General features: G+C 39.0%; 1 protein-coding gene across 5 annotated transcripts in view; it reads left to right on the forward strand.

The window, feature by feature from the left end:
* FRMD4B (FERM domain containing 4B) overlaps positions 1-18,182 on the forward strand; it is a 322,173-nt gene that overhangs the window by 202,938 nt on the left and 101,053 nt on the right. For all 5 annotated transcript variants that reach the window (XM_057507519.1, XM_057507504.1, XM_036877716.2 and 2 more), the window contains one exon: positions 17,626-17,718. In XM_057507519.1, coding sequence (XP_057363502.1) covers positions 17,626-17,718 — 93 coding nt within the window. The remainder of the gene's footprint in view (positions 1-17,625; positions 17,719-18,182) is intronic.

Raw genomic sequence — 18,182 nt, forward strand, 5'->3', positions numbered from 1 at the left:
AGTTTCTTGTAAGCAGCATATAGATGGGTCTTGCTTTTTTATCCATTCTGTTACTCTGTGTCTTTTGATTGGTGCATTCAACCCATTAACATTTAGGGTGACTATTGAAAGATATGTACTTATTGCCATTGCAGGCTTTAAATTCGTGGTTACCAAAGGTTCAAGGTTAGCCTCTTTAGTATCTTACTGCCTAACTTAGCTCGCTTATTGAGCTGTTATATACACTGTCTGGAGATTCTTTTCTTCTCTCCCTTCTTGTTCCTCCTCCTCGATTCTTCATATGTTGGGTGTTTTGTGCTGTGCTCTTTCTAGGAGTGCTCCCATCTAGAGCAGTCCCTGTAAGATGTTCTGTAGAGGTGGTTTGTGGAAAGCAAATTCCCTCAGCTTTTGTTTGTCTGGGAATTGTTTAATCCCACCGTCATATTTGAATGATAGTCGTGCTGGATACAGTATCCTTGGTTCAAGGCCCTTCTGTTTCATTGTATTAAATATATCATGCCATTCTCTTCTGGCCTGTAGGGTTTCTGTTGAGAAATCTGACGTTAGCCTGATGGGTTTCCCTTTATAGGTGACCTTTTTCTCTCTAGCTGCCTTTAACACTCTTTCCTTGTCCTTGATCTTTGCCATTTTAATTATTATGTGTCTTGGTGTTGCCCTTCTTGGATCCTTTCTGTTGGGGGTTCTGTGTATTTCCGTGGTCTGTTTGATTACTTCCTCCCCCAGTGTGGGGAAGTTTTCAGCAATTATTTCTTCTAAGATACTTTCCATCTCTTTGCCTCTCTCTTCTTCTTCTGGGACCCCTATAATACGGATATTGCTCCTTTTAGATTGGTCACACAGTTCTCTTAATATTGTTTCATTCCTGGAGATCCTTTTGTCTCTCTCTATGTCAGCTTCTATGCGTTCCTGTTCTCTGATTTCAATTCCATCAATGGCCTCTTGCATTCTATCCATTCTGCTTATAAACCCTTCCAGAGTTTGTTTCATTTCTGCGATCTCCTTTCTGGCATCTGTGATCTCTTTCCGGACTTCATCCCATTTTTCTTGCGTATTTCTCTGCATCTCTGTCAGCATGTTTATGATTCTTATTTTGAATTCTTTGTCGGGAAGACTGGTTAGGTCTGTCTCCTTCTCTGGTGTTGTCTCTGTGATCTTTGTCTGCCTGTAGCTTTGCCTTTTCATGGTGATAGGAATAGTTTGCAGAGCTGGGACGAGTGACGGCTGGAAGGACTTCCCTTCTTGTTGGTTTGTGGCCCTCCTCTCCTGGGAGAACAGCGGCCTCTAGTGGCTTGTGCTGCGCAGCTGCGCGCAGACAGGGTTTCTGCTTCCTGCCCGGCTGCTATGGAGTTAATCTCCGCTGTTGCTGTGGGCGTGGCTTGGCTCGGGCAGCTACTCCAAAATGGTGGAGTCGCGTTGGAGCAGGAGCTGCTGGGAGGCTATTTATCTCCGTAAGGGGCCTCCCTGCTCCCTGCAGCCCAGGGGTTAGGGTGCCCAGAGATCCCGGATTCCCTACCTCTGGATTAAGTGACCCGCCCTGCCCCTTTAAGACTTCCAAAAAGCACCCGCCAAAACAAAACAACGACCACAAAAAAAAAACAAGAAAAAAAATTTTTTTTAATAAAAAAAAAAAAAAAAATTTTTTAATTAAAAAAAAAAAAAAAAAAGGTGGTCGTTCGTTTTTCTTTATTCTCCGGTGCCAGCCTCAGGCCTCTGCTCACCGGTCTTTCTGCCCTGTTTCCCTAATATTGGGGTCCCTGTCCCTTTAAGACTTCCAAAAAGCGCTCGCCAAAACAAAGCAGCAAAAAAGCAAAAAAAAAAAATGGTCGCGCGCTTTTCTTATTCCTCTGTCGCCCAGCCTCCAGTGCCTGCTCACTGTTCTTGCTGCCCTGTTTTCTCAGTATCGAGGGCCCTGCACTCTGGCCCGGATGGCTGGGGCTGGGTGTTCGGCAGCCCTGGGCTCCGTCTCCCTCCCGCTCTGTCTGCTCTTCTCCCGCCGGGAGCTGGGGGGAGGGGCGCTCGGCTCCCGCGGGGCCGGGGCTTGTATCTTACCCCCTTCGCGAGGCGCTGGGTTCTCTCAGGTGCGGATGTGGTCTGGATATTGTCCTGTGTCCTCTGGTCTTTATTCTGGGAAGGGTTGTCTTTGTTATATTTTCATAGATATATGTTGTTTTGGGAGGAGATTTCCGCTGCTCTACTCACGCCGCCATCTTCCGCCCCCTCTGCCCCCCAGGTCCATTTTATGTTACCTTTTTACTACCCTTTTTTTCCTTCACTGCCATTTTTTTATGGTAACTTGGAAATGCATGTGTCTGTCAACAATGTAAATGCTCCCTGAAATGAGGCAGATATATAACCATAAGAATTTAAAAGTCCAGGTAAACAAAGATGTCTTTGTCTTACTAGTTCTTTCCTCTGTGTGTGGGGGTGGGTCTTATGGCTGCCTAATCTGTCTATATTACATGCAGCCTGATACATTATCAGAAGAATTCTTTTCATTTCTGGGGATAATTTCCAAAGAGCTCTTCAAATATTAAAATTGAAGAAAATATGTTCCAGACACAGAATATATTAGCCAACTACCTAGCATTCTTTCCACAACTCTCCCAATTTAATTGTTATTTCAGTTCTTTAGTTAAATAGGCAGAAAATAATCTCAAGAAGGGGTCAAATTATTTGTAACACCTTGTGGCTTCTGATTATTTCCAGTCTGGGTGGTTTACAAAGACTTAGGACCTCCTGGAAATGCCAACAGGCTCAGGACTTGAGCTGGACAAAACCAGGCAATGGAGTTGTCAGGAGACATTAGAAAAACATGAAAACTTTGATTCCCGACTCAGGGTGTTTCCTGAATAGGGTTTGACACAGCAGAAAAAAGTGCACTTGACATCATCCACTTCACTGTGAATCACAAAATTATCTGTTCACTCAATAACTATTGAGACCCTGTATGGTCAGTCCTCTGCTGGATGAAATAGGAAATACAGATGTCCCCTGAGCACATGCTCTAGCTGGAAAAACAATACTAGTAAATGTAAATCAGCAATTACACACACACAGAGGTTGAATCTAAATGTGAATGGAACAGTAGCACATAATGTAAGACATAAATACATAAATACATAATGGCTAAGTTATATGGTATAAACTGTAAGTGCTATAAACACTATAATTTACAGAGATCATAGAGTAGAGGCTAAAATATGAATATTCATTCAACAAATACTTCTTGAGTGCCCACTAAATACCACACATTGTTCCAGGTCCCAGGGATCCAGCTTATATTGCAATGGTATGGTCTAGCCAAACCAGTAAACAAATAGATAAACGAGAAAATACCAGAAATGAAAAGTGCTTAGAAGAACATGAGCAAGGCCATGAAGAAAGCTGGGGGGCAGTTTCAGCTAGGATGGGTAAGGAAAGCCCCAGGTGGTGACATATAATCAAAAGCAAGAACCAGTTCTGCAAAAGTCTGGGGCTGGGGAGTCATTCCAGATAAAAGCCAATGCCAAAGCCCTGAGGTGGGACTGAGCTTGACTTTGGGTTTTTTATTTTATTTTATTTTGAGAAAGAAAAGAAACAACCAGTGTGGCTAGTATAAAGAGAATAAGGGGAAATTGGTGAAAGATAAGGGTTGAGAGGGAGGCAGAGGTGGATATCAAAGAATCTTGGTAGCTTTGTTGTCTTAGGCCAGTTGCTTAACATCTCTGACACTCCAGTGTTCTCATCTGTATGATGGGAATAAATAATAGCACCCACATAATAAGTACTACAGAAGCCCATATGATAGGGTATGAGTATAAAATATTATTAAGTCAGGTAAGGTATGTACTACCCCCTAAGAGGGAGCTACTTTCATTTGTGTGGGCAGAAAGGTAAGTGTTCAGAAGGGGTGGGGTGGGATTCACACAGAAAGGTAACTCGATTGGACCTGGCAGGGCAGATGGACTTTAGGTAGATGGAAGAGCAGGTGACATCCCAACGAAGACCCATTTTGTGGGCCAGTGCATGAGCACGGTAATGAACACGGTGCATGCGCCCAGGGGCGAGACGACTGGCATGATCATGGAGTAAGATAGAAGAGGGACAGCGTTCTAGGTGAGCCCTGTGAGTCACCCAGATTGGGGAGCCACCCCTAGGCCACCGAAGGATGTCAAGCAGAGGAGTGACATGATTTATGACTGTGGTGTTACAAGTTCCCCAGGCTCTAAGATTTGTGGTGGGCTGGGAAAGGGGTCCTGGCCGCATGGCTGGCTTCTGGGAAAGCTCTCAGCTCAGGTTAGCATAACCAGACAGTACACAAATCAGGCATTCAGACTGTAAGACTTTCTTTTCAGAAAGAAAAGGAATAATATGAATAACTCCCTTTAATGATGTGAAGCACCTTCCCCCTCATCAGCCCTGGAATTTCTTTCTAAATCCTCTGTTGGGAGAAGAATATCTCACTCAAGCCTCTCCTCAGGTTGTCTCCTTTGGCGACAGTGGCCGGTAGTTATAGTCTTTCCAAGAAGCCTAGCTCCAAAATGTCCTCAGTGTGCTCCCCTGCAAGTGACAGCAGAGTCTATTTTTGAGTTATGACCAGTTTAGAAGGTGTCTCCTGGCTGTGCTGTGTTTATGTTCACAAGAAGTATGAGCTGGGCTCCTGGGAGGGAGAAGTGGGAATTGGCCGCCTCCACCTTTCTGGGGAACAGGTCTGGAAAATTGCTTGTATCTCAGGGTGTCTCCTTGGAATGTGTTGATCACAAGCCTGGTTCTTTTTCTTTGTCTGGTAAATATTTTTGGAAAGTATTTTCTTGCAGCACTCCCCTTTCCCCGCCCACATAAAACCACTGAGTCGGGTCCCTCCCAAAAGGATGTCTGCGTCGAATTTTCCATCTAGATGCCACATCAGCCATTTGCCTTCGGTGAACTTCTCTAAATAGAGTTAAGGCAAAGCTGAGAAGGATGTTTTGTCAATGAAACTAGCTGCTGCCCGTTCCCTGCTCTGCAGCCAAGAAGAGAAATGGAAAATAGGCTCTGGCAGCTACACAGTAAAAGTCAATGGTACAAATTCAGGGTGGTAATAGACGGAGGGTGGAGTGCCTGAGATTACACTTGTTAACACCATCTGTGGTCTATGTGCAGGGAGAGTCTTTTACCCCTAGAGGGCAGTCACGGGCCTCCTGACTCAGCCGACCTTCAGTTCACTGAACGGTTCCCATCCCTTCAACCCATATTTTTTTCTTTGCTTGTTTTGAAATGATTTGCAGATAAGCTTTTTTTTTCGGAATAAATAATATATAGGTTTTACAACACAATTGTGACATTTGATACCTGTCCCATCCCTTAGGCCTGAGATGATGGGCCTTTTGGCAGATAAAATTCTAGCCAGAAAGGAAACTTGCTTTAGGATCGCCCAGCCCATGAGGGTTGCATGAGTGTATACACATGTCAAAATGCATCAGCCTCTATACTGATATTTGTTCATTTTGTTGTATGTACCTCAATTTTTAATAAATAAATAAACAAATGGTTAGGGGTGGGGGTTGACCAGTACAGCTTAATGGAAATAAAAGTATAGACTAACTTGTCTTTTTGAGGTATAGTTTAGATCTATTATGTTTGCTGATAGACAAATGAGAAAATCAGGTTATAATCAATAAGTTATTTCTGATCTCATTTTAGTCTCAAAGACTATAAAATAATGTGTTTACCTTGTATCTCTGAGATAGAGTTACAAGTCATATTCACTTTTTGGTTCTAATTTTATCCTGTTGATGAGATTATGGACACATATGTTTTAAAATCTGATTTCTAATTTACCGTTTTTAAAGAATTATCTTATATCATGTTGGAATTTTTATATATTAATGTTATCCTTTATAATTGAAAGGATTAATCCCAACATTAATATATAAAAATTCCATGTATTTTATATATACATGAATATCCTTTTATAATAACATTTAATATCACAGTTGATTAGCCCCCTGCTCCAGTTGTGGCAGTTTGCTCTGTATCCCTCAATAACTATGTCTAAGTAGTTTTATCCATATATAATAGTGTTTTGAGTGTGCTAATGAGACCTGACACTATACAATATTTTATGTGTTTTAAGGCACACATTTGGCCATCTCTGAAATTGTTATGTCTTTGAATCAGTGCCATTCTAAACTAGATGAAATACAGTGTAAGAATCCCTTAACTTCCTGTCCCCTGTCCTTCTATTTTTTTTTAATGCAAAAGCAGTAGTTCTAAAATCCTTCCCTTATGTCACTTATACCAGCTTATTTATCTTAATAATATTCCTCCAAGGAAAGCTAGGAACATTTGTCAGAAGGCTCATCTACAATTACAAAAACAGAGACATATTTTTTATAGTGTTAAGACTAGTAATTGATACCGATCAAGTCAAGAGTTACTATAAAAGCTGATTCAACCCTGCAGTTTCCTGTATTTAAACTCCTATATTCAAAGTCCAGGGTTCAAATACCAGTTATGCCACTTCCTTTATAATCCTTTCATTTATAAAGGATAACATTAATATATAAAAATTCCAACTCGCTCAATTAAAGTAACTATTGTTATTACTATTATTATTTATGCTGACTTACCATATCTACTTATGATGAATATAGCTTACAGTTTTCTGATTTTTTTAAATTGTATACTCAAAGACTAACATAGATTGGAAAATATATTCCAGTCTGTTATAGGCTTTGTTATAATTTAATACCCTACCACTATCAGCATAGTCTTAAATTTTATGTAAGCAAACACAATGGACTCTAGGCCCTCTTGGAATTTACAGTCTGTAACAGATCAACTAGTTGTGCAACCTTGGAAAAGTCATGTAAATAATTCTGAACCATGGTCATCAATCGTTTCAATCCCTTAGAGATCAAAATTTAGGGAGAACTGTTTATGCCCATGTATTTGGTAAGGCTCTTGAGTAAACAAACAAATACATGCTTAAATTTTAGGAAATCTATAGTAAATATATAAAGAAACAGCACCTAGAAAATATTTCACCCTGTACTTTGAAAAAAGCTATAGTATTATTATGTGTGTCTCTCTGATTTCATTAAACCAGTAGTCTTCTCCATCTTGACTATCTAAAATATTTCAGATATTGTATTTAATAAGAATTTAAATATTAATAAATTGAATTTCCCTAGTTTTTTATCTACTAGGTAACAAGTGTTATCAGGTTCTTATCTATATTTTCAGAAATATTATATATTTTTTTTAATTTTTAAAATCACAACATACTATGAACACTGTTATCTATCTTGCTTTTCCATTTAACATCATCTTAAAATTCCTCAAAATGAGTTTATAAAGATACTCAATGCCTTTTGTATGGCTACATAGTATTTCCTCACTAAGTTTAAATACAGTATTTGAAACAACATTCTGTTGGACATTCAGGTGGTTTTCAGTCTTTTAGCTCTTACACTGAGTGAGTTTATATGTAGTCCATTTTTCACATGTGCAAATTTATCATGATAAGGTACTGGAAATGGAAATTCTGGTTCAGGAAGGTACTTTTATAATTTTGATAGAAATTCCTAATTGGAATGGCGGGGGGAAAAATGATGACATGAGAAATGAGTCAGAAATCTCCTCCCAAAACCACATATAATACAAAAATACAGCAAATATGGTAAAACCTATACATGCTTATGTTACTCTACAAGAAGATATGTCAAAGAAATAATCAATCTTCCCATGTTTTCTTCCATCTGCTATTTCTATAGCTTTTCTTCTTCCTTCCTAATTACAACCCTTAAATAGAATTTGTGCCTCATATCAAAAATTACCGAGTATCATAATTCTCCCAAGTGGTAAAGATACCTCAAGACAAATGCTGGGCATAGAAGCCACAGGGCATAAATCTGCAAAGAAGTAAAAAGCTAACCATTTCAAACAATATGGCTTCTCTCTCACTTACCAACTTTACATCTCCCTGTATGGCCCCGGAAGATGGCTGGTTAGCCAGAGACGGGTAAGATTCCTCAAGGGAGGAACAACCTAAGACAGGCACAGTCGCAGGGGGACCATCAGATGAGAAATTGGGGATCAACAGAGGTGAAACATAGAACCTCACTCCCCCTGTTTTGCGAGAAATCTTCTGCATCCGTGGATGTTTTGTTGCCCTTGTCCAGCTTGGATTAATACTTAGTCTATAGGCACACACCTGATCATCTACATTTGCCCTCTTACAGCACTAAATTATGTGTTCTACCTTTATCTTGCATCTACCTACCACTTCAGCATTTTATTAAAAAAATAATAATAAGGGAGAAATGTGGGATCCACATATAAATCAAGTATAAAAATCAAATGAATAATCATATCTGACTTGATTGTTTATAGTTCATGATGTGTGATCAAAACCGAAAGTTTCTGTGATATGACTGCCCTTGCACTGTTCACCATGTAAGAACTTATTCGTTATGCTTCAGAAGATTGGAGACTGTTGAGAATTAGGCTTGGGGTTGATTAATGATTGTGTATTGACTCCCCTATACAGAATTTTATTGTTGTTAACAACCATTTGAACAATAAATATGAGAGATGCCCTCTCAAAAAATAAAATAAAAATACAGCAAATACAACTAATCCTAAAAGAGTGACCAGAAATAAGATTGGACCAGCCAGCCTACATCTGGGAAAAGAGAACATCTCACAGAAAAGGGATTATGAAAAGGGAGAAGAACTTTGTTCAATCCAAAATCTCTCAAACACCAGAAAGAGGGCTCAGTGAAACTGAAATCACCAATTTTTCTGAAAAAGAATTCAAAAGTATAAACATGGTAATTGAGCTACAAAAAATATTCAAGATCTAAGGGATGAATTCAAGAGAGAGACAGATACTTTAAAAATACAGTAGTTGAAATGAAACATAAAATGGAGGGATTTAAAAGCAGATTAAATGAGGTAGAGGAGATGGTAAATGTAATAGAAATTAAAGAACAGGAATACAAAGAAGCTAAGGCAGAGAAAAAATGATCTCTAAGAATAAAATAATACTAAGAGAACTGTCTGACCAACCCAAACGGAACAATATTTGCATTATAGGGGTACCAGAAGAAGAAGAGAGGGAAAAGGGGATAGAAAGTGTCTTTAGAGAAATAATTGCTGAAAACATCCCCAATCTGCAGAAGGAAATAGTCTCTCAGGCCATGGAAGTGCACAGATCTCTCAACATAAGGGACCAAGGAAGACAACACCAAGATATATAATAATTAAAATGGCAAAGATAAAGGATAAGAACAGAGTATTGAAAGCAACCAGAGAGAGAAAAAAGATCACATACAAGGATAACCCATCAGGCTATCATCAGACTTCTCAGCAGAAACCTTACAGGCCAGAAGGGAGTGGCATGATACATTTAATGCAATGAAACAGAAGAGCCTGAACCAAGAATACTCTACCCAGCAAGATGATCACTTAAATTTAAAGAAGGAATTAAACAATTTCCAGATAAGGAAAAGTTGAGGGAATTTACCTCCCAAAAACCATCTTTACAGTGTATTTTAAAGGGACTACTCGAGATGGAAGAGCTCCTAAGGCTAAGTAGCAGTCACCAGAGAATATAAAACCACAGTAAAGGAAGTAGACCAATTAATTACTAACCAAATGCAAAATTAAGTCAGCCACCCAATGAGTCAGTCAAGGGAAACACAGGGACTACTAAATTAGACACCTAATATGTAAAGAGTGGAGGAGGAAGAAGAAGGAAAAAAGGATCTTTAGATTGTGCTTATAATAGCATAATAATTGAGTTAAGTTAGACTGTTAAATAGTAAAGAAGCTGCTCTTGAACCTTTGGTAACCATGAATCCAAAGCCTGCAATGGCCATAAGTACATATCTATTGATAATCACCCTAAATGTAAATGGATGGAATATACCAATCAGAAGACATAGAGTAACAGAATGGAGAAAAAAGCAAGACCCATGTATATGCTGCCTACATAAGACTAACTTGAAACCCAAGACATATACAGACTAAATGTGAAGGAATGGAAAAAGATATTTCATGCAAACAATAGGGAGAAAAAAGCATGAGTTGCAGTACTTCTATCAGATAAAATAGACTTCAAAACAAAGAAACTAACAAGAGACAAAGAAGGACATTATATAGTAATAAAGGGACAGTCCAACAAGACGACATAACCATTATAAGTATCTATGCACCCAACATAGGAGCACCCAAATATGTGCAAAAAATGCTAACAAAATTAAAGGGGTCGGGGGAAATGCAATGCTTCATTTTAGGAGACTTCAACACACGACTCACTCCAAAGGACAGATCAACCAGACAGAAGATAAGTAAGGAGACAGAGGCACTGAACAACACATTAGAACAGATGGACCTAACAGATATCTACAGAACACACTCCACCCAAAAGCAGCAGGATACACATTCTTCTCAAGTGCACATGGAACCTTTTCAGAGTAGATCACATACTAGGCCATGAAAAGAGCCTCAGTAAATTCAAAAAGATTGAAATTGTACCAACCAACTTCTCAGATCACAAAGGTATGAAACTAGAAATAAATTGTGCAAAGAAAACAAAAAGGCCCACAAACACATGGAGGCTTAACAACATGCTCCTAAATAATCAATGGTTCAATGACCAAATTAAAACAGATCAAACAATATATGGAGACAAATGAAAGCAACAGCTCAACATCCCAACTTCTTTGGGACAGAGCAAAGGTAGTTCTAAGAGGAAAGTATATAGCAATTCAGGCCTATCTCAAGAAAGAAAAGCAATCCCAAATTAACAATCTAAATTCACAATTAATGAAACTAGAAAAAGAAGAACAAATGAGGCCCAAAGTAAGTAGAAGGAGGTACATAACAAAGATCAGAGAAGAAATAAATAAAATTGAGAAGAATAAAACAATAAAAAGAATTAATGAAACCAAGAGCTGGTTCTTAGAGAAAATAAACAAAATAGATAAACCACTAGCCAGACTTAGCAAGAAAAAAAGAGTCTACACACATAAACAGAATCAGAAATGAGAAAGGAAAAATCACTACAGACACCACAGAAATACAAAGAATTACTAGAGAATAATATGAAAAATTATGTGCTAACAAATTGGATAATGTAGAAGAAATGGACAATTTTCTAAAAAAACATAACCTTCGAAAACTGACCCAGGAAGAAACAGAAAATCTGAACAGACCAATTACCAGCAATGAAATTAAGTGAAAAACTACCCAAGAACAAAAATCCCAGACCAGGTGGCTTCACCACCAGATTTTATCTGATATTTAGAGAAGGCCTAATACCCATCCTCCTTAAAGTTTTCCAAAACAGTAGGAGGGAATCCTTCCAAACTCATTCTATGAACCCAGCATCACTCTAATACCAAAACCAGGCAAAGACACCAAAAAAAAGAGAAAATTACAGACCAATATCCCTGATGCACATAAATGTAAAAATACTCAACAAAATATTAGCAAACCAAATTCAAAAATACATCAAAAAGATCATACATCATAATCAAGTGGGATTTATTCCAGGGATTTAAGGATGATATAATATTCGAAAATCCATCAACATCATCAACTACATCAACAAAAAGGACAAAAATGACATGATCACTTACATAGATGCTGAAAAAGCATTTGACAAAATTCAACATCCATTCATTGTAAAATCTCTCAACAAAATGGATATAGAGGACAAGTACCTCAACATAATAAAGGACATATACAATAAATCCACAGCCAACATTATACTTAAGAGTGAAAAGCTAAAAATTTTTCCTCTAAGACCAGGAACAAGACAAGGATGCTCACTCTCCCCACTTCTATTCAACATAATACTGGAGGTCCTAGCCACAGCAATCAGAGAACACAAAGAAATAAAAGGCATCCAGATTGGTAGGGAGGTAGTCAAACTGTCACCGTTTGCAGATGACATGATATTGTACATAAAAAAACCCTAAAGAATCCACTCCAAAACTACTAGAACTAATATCTGAATTCAGCAAAGTTGCAGGATATAAAATTAATACACAGAAATCTGGAAGATTGTATTTTTCTAGGAAGTTGTCCATTTCTCCTAGGTTTCCCAGCTTGTTAGCATATAGGTTTTCATAGTATTCTCTAATAATTCTTTGTATTTCTGTGGGGTCCGTCGTGATTTTTCCTTTCTCGTTTCTGATACTGTTGATTTGTGTTGACTCTCTTTTCTTCTTAATAAGTCTGGCTAGAGGCTTATCTATTTTGTTTATTTTCTCGAAGAACCAGCTCTTGGTTTCATTGATTTTTGCTATTGTTTTATTCTTCTCAATTTTATTTATTTCTTCTCTGATCTTTATTATGTCCCTCCTTCTGCTGACCTTAGGCCTCATCTGTTCTTCTTTTTCCAATTTCGATAATTGTGTCATTAGACCATTCATTTGGGATTGCTCTTCCTTTTTTAAATATGCTTGGATTGCTATATACTTTCCTCTTAAGACTGCTTTTACTGCGTCCCACAGAAGTTGGGGCTTAGTGTTGTTGTTGTCATTTGTTTCCATATATTGCTGGATCTCCATTTTGATTTGGTCATTGATCCATTGATTATTTAGGAGCGTGTTGTTAAGCCTCCATGTGTTTGTGAGCCTCTTTGCTTTCTTTGTACAGTTTATTTCTAGTTTTATGCCTTTGTGGTCTGAAAAGTTGGTTGGTAGGATTTCAATCTTTTGGAATTTTCTGAGGCTCTTTTTGTGGCCTAGTATGTGGTCTATTCTTGAGAATGTTCCATGTGCACTTGAGAAGAATGTATATCCTGTTGCTTTTGGATGTAGAGTTCTATAGATGTCTATTAGGTCCATCTGCTCTACTGTGTTGTTCAGTGCTTCCGTGTCCTTACTTATTTTCTGCCCAGTGGATCTATCCTTTGGGGTGAGTGGTGTGTTGAAGTCTCCTAGAATGAATGCATTGCAGTCTATATCCCCCTTTAGTTCTGTTAGTATTTGTTTCACATATGCTGGTGCTCCTGTGTTGGGTGCATATATATTTAGAATGGTTATATCCTCTTGTTTGACTGAGCCCCTTATCATTATGTAGTGTCCTTCTTTATCTCTTGTTACTTTCTTTGTTTTGAAGTCTATTTTGTCTGATATTAGTACTGCAACCCCTGCTTTCTTCTCACTGTTGTTTGCTTGAAATATGTTTTTCCATCCCTTGACTTTTAGTCTGTACATGTCTTTGGGTTTGAGGTGAGTTTCTTGTAAGCAGCATATAGATGGGTCTTGCTTTTTTATCCATTCTGTTACTCTGTGTCTTTTGATTGGTGCATTCAACCCATTAACATTTAGGGTGACTATTGAAAGATATGTACTTATTGCCATTGCAGGCTTTAAATTCGTGGTTACCAAAGGTTCAAGGTTAGCCTCTTTAGTATCTTACTGCCTAACTTAGCTCGCTTCTTGAGCTGTTATATACAATGTCTGGAGATTCTTTTCTTCTCTCCCTTCTTGTTCCTCCTCCTCGATTCTTCATATGTTGGGTGTTTTGTGCTGTGCTCTTTCTAGGAGTGCTCCCATCTAGAGCAGTCCCTGTAAGATGTTCTGTAGAGGTGGTTTGTGGAAAGCAAATTCCCTCAGCTTTTGTTTGTCTGGGAATTGTTTAATCCCACCGTCATATTTGAATGATATTCGTGCTGGATACAGTATCCTTGGTTCAAGGCCCTTCTGTTTCATTGCATTTAATATATCATGCCATTCTCTTCTGGCCTGTAGGGTTTCTGTTGAGAAATCTGATGTTAGCCTGATGGGTTTTCCTTTATAGGTGACCTTTTTCTCTCTAGCTGCCTTTAACACTCTTTCCTTGTCCTTGATCTTTGCCATTTTAATTATTATGTGTCGTGGTGTTGTCCTTCTTGGATCCTTTCTGTTGGGGGTTCTGTGTATTTCCGTGGTCTGTTCGATTATTTCCTCCCCCAGTTTGAGGAAGTTTTCAGCAATTATTTCTTCTAAGATACTTTCCATCTCTTTTCCTCTCTCTTCTTCTTCTGGGACCCCTATAATATGGATATTGTTCCTTTTGGATTGGTCGCACAGTTCTCTTAATATTGTTTCATTCCTGGAGATCCTTTTGTCTCTCTCTATGTCAGCTTCTATGCGTTCCTGTTCTCTGATTTCAATTCCATCAATGGCCTCTTGCATTCTATCCATTCTGCTTATAAACCCTTCCAGAGTTTGTTTCATTTCTGCGATCTCCTTTCTGGCATCTGTGATCTCCCTCCGGACTTCATCCCATTTCTCTTGCATATTTCTCTGCATCTCTGTCAGCATGTTTATGATTCTTATTTTGAATTCTTTTTCAGGGAGACTGGTTAGGTCTGTCTCCTTCTCTGGTGTTGTCTCTGTGATCTTTGTCTGCCTGTAGCTTTGCCTTTTCATGGTGATAGGAATAGTCTGCAGAACTGGGACGAGTGACGGCTGGAAGGACTTCCTTTCTTGTTGGTTTGTGGCCCTCCTCTCCTGGGAGAACAGCGACCTCTAGTGGCTTGTGCTGTGCAGCTGCGTGCAAACAGGGTTTCTGCTTCCTGCCCGGCTGCTATGGAGTTAATCTCCGCTGTTGCTGTGGGCGTGGCCTGGCTCGGGCAGCTACTCCAAAATGGTGGAGTCGCGTTGGTGGGGTAGCGGCTGGGAGGCTATTTATCTCCGTAAGGGGCCTCCCTGCTCCCTGCAGCCCAGGGGTTAGGGTGCCCAGAGATCCCCGGATTCCCTACCTCTGGATTAAGTGACCCGCCCTGCCCCTTTAAGACTTCCAAAAAGCACCCGCCAAAGCAAAACAACGACCACCAAAAAAAAAAAAAGAAAAAAATTTTTAAATTAAAAAAAAAAAAAAAATTTTTTTTAATTTAAAAAAAAAAAAGGTGGTCGCTCGTTTTTCTCTATTCTCCGGTGCCAGCCTCGGGCCTCTGCTCACCGGTCTTGCTGCCCTCTTTCCCTATTATAGGGTCCCTATCCCTTTAAGACTTCCAAAAAGCACTTGCCAAAACAAAACAGCAAAAAAGAAAAAAAAAAAAATGGTCGCGCGCTTTTCTTATGTCCTCCGGCACCCGGCCTCCAGTGCCCGCTCACTGTTCTTGCTGCCCTGTTTTCCTAGTATCGAGCGCCCTGCACTCTGGCCCGGATGGCTGGTGCTGGGTGTTCGGCAGCCCTGGGCTCCGTCTCCCTCCCGCTCTGCCTGCTCTTCTCCCGCCGGGAGCTGGGGGGAGGGGCGCTCGGCTCCCGCAGGGCCGGGGCTTGTATCTTACCCCCTTCGCGAGGCGCTGGGTTCTCTCAGGTGCAGATGTGGTCTGGCTGTTGTCCTGTGTCCTCTGGTCTCTATTCTAGGAAGAGTTGTCTTTGTTATATTTTCATAGATATATGTTGTTTTGGGAGGAGATTTCTGCTGCTCTACTCATGCCGCCATCTTCTGCCCCTCGACCATACACAGAAATCTGTTGCATTCCTATACACTAACAATGAACTAGCAGAAAGAGAAATCAGGAAAACAATTCCATTCACAATTGCATCAAAAAGAATAAAATACCTAGGAATAAACCTAACCAAGGAAGTGAAAGACCTATACCCTAAAAACTATAAGACACTCATGAGAGAAATTAAAGAAGACACCATTAAATGGAAATACAAGCCATGTTCATGGGTAGGAAGAATTAATATTGTCAAAATGGCCATCCTGCCTAAAGCAATCTACAGATTCAAAGCAATCCCTATCAAAATACTGACAGCATTCTTCAGCGAGCTAGAGCAAATAGTTCAAAAATTCATATGGAACCACAGAAGACCCTGAATAGCCAAAACAATCCTGAGAAGGAAGAATAAAGCAGGGGAGATTATGCTCCCCAACTTCAAGCTCTGCTACAAAGCCACAGTAATTAAGACAATTTGGTACTGGCACAAGAACAGACCCATAGATCAATGGAACAGGCTAGAGAGTCCAGATATTAACCCAAGCATATATGGTCAATTAATATATGATATGGGAGCGATGGATACACAGTGGAGAAATGACAGCCTCTTCAACAACTGATGTTGACAAAACTGGACAGCTACATGTAAGAGAATGAAACTAGATTACCATCTAAGTCCATACACAAAAGTAAACTCGAAGTGGAGCAAAGACCTGAATGTAAGTCATGAAACCATAAAACTCTTAGAAGAAAACATAGACAAAACTCTCTTGAATATAAACATGAGCAACTTTTACATAAACATATCTCCCTGGGCAAGGGAAACAAAAGCAAAAATGAACAAATGGGACTACATCAAACTAAAATCTTTTGCAGAGCAAAGGACACCATCAGTAGAACAAAAAGGCATCCTACAATATCAGAGAATATATTCTTAAATGACATATCCAATAAGGGGTTAACATCCAAAATATATAAAGAGCTCACATGCCTTAACGTCCAAGAAGTAAATAACCCAATTAAAAAATGGGCAAAAGATCTGAACAGATTTCTCCAAAGAAGAAATTCAGATGGCCGACAGGCAAATGAAAAGATGCTCCATATCGCTAATCATCAGAGAAATGCAAATTAAAACCACAATGAGATACCACCTCATACCAGTAAGGATCGCCACCATCCAAAGGACAAGCAACAAGTGCTGGCGAGGATGCAGAGAAAGGGGAACCCTCCTACACTGTTGGTTGGAATGTAAATTAGTTCAACCATTGTGGAAAGCAATATGGAGATTCCTCAAAAACTAAAAATAGATATGCCATTTGACCCAGGAATTCCACTCCTAGGAATTTACCCAAAGAAAACAAGATCACAGATCCAAAAAGACATATGCACCCCTATGTTTATCGCAGCACTATTTACAATAGCCAAGAAATGGAAACAACCTAAGTGTCCATCAGTAGATGAATGGATAAAGAAGATGTGGTACATATATACAATGGAATATTATTCAGCCATAAGAAGAAAACAAACCCTACTATTTCCAACAACATAGTCCTGGAGGTCCTAGCCATGGCAATCAGAAAACATAGATGGAACTAGAGGGTATTATGCACAATGAAATAAGCCAAGCAGAGAAAGACAAGTACCAAATGATTTCAGTCACTTGTGGAATATAATAACAAAGCAAAAACTGAAAGAACAAAACAACAGCAGACTCACAGACCCCAAGAATGGACAAGCGATTACCCAAGAGAAAGAGGGTGGGGTGGGTGGGCAGGAAGGGAAGGATAAGGAGATTGAGGGGTATTATGATTAGCACACATAATGTAGGGAGGGCATGGACAAGGCACAGAGAAGACAAGTAGTAACTCTATAGCATCTAACTACACTGATGGACAGTGACTGTAATGGGGTATGTGGGGGGGGACTTGATAATAGGAGGGAATGTAGTAACCACAATGTTACTTATGTGAAACCTTTAAAAGATTCCATATTGATTTCCATATAAGATTATCAATGGTACCTTAATAAAAATTTTTAATTTAATTTAATAAAAGAAATTCCTAATTTGTATAACCAGTTGCAATAGGTTATACACCTACCATCAGTGTATGAGAGCAACTGTTTCCCACTGCTTTGCCAATACTGTGTATTACTGAACCTTCCTCTGAGTTGCTATTTAATCCTTTTTCTTTACTTTGCTCTCACAGAGGTCAGCAGAACTGGCTACAGTTAGATCACCGAGTTCTTGACCATGATTTGCCCAAGAAACCAGGCCCAACCATTTTGCACTTTGCTGTGAGGTATGTATACATAGACATATCCAGCATCCCTACTTCCTTTGAAAAACAAAAAGGTTTCTGGTGATCAGAGATAGAGAATAAAAAAGAATGTACTTATGAAAATATTATTATGTGAAAGAGATTCTCTACTGTCTTAGTCTGGGGACCAAGTTACCACAGATACTGTGAAAAGAAATGTCTTCTTTGAAGATGAAGGATAGAATCACCTTCTTTTAGTCCTCAAAGCCCATTGGATCAATTTGAAGCTCAAAAAAACATAGATAATATATTATAATACATAAGTCTGTTTCCAACTAAACATACTTATAGGATTTTTATAATTTGAAATATGCCAAGCATTCATTATTACATTTTTTTCTATGAGTGTTTTCTAGAGACTAGAAGTAAGTGAATTTTATATGATTTCATGCCTTACTTTGAATAGAAGAAAAAATGCAAACAAGTACTCATAGAAAGAATTATCT

This window comes from Manis pentadactyla, chromosome 1 (genome assembly GCF_030020395.1).
Source record: "Manis pentadactyla isolate mManPen7 chromosome 1, mManPen7.hap1, whole genome shotgun sequence".
Taxonomy (NCBI): domain Eukaryota; kingdom Metazoa; phylum Chordata; class Mammalia; order Pholidota; family Manidae; genus Manis; species Manis pentadactyla.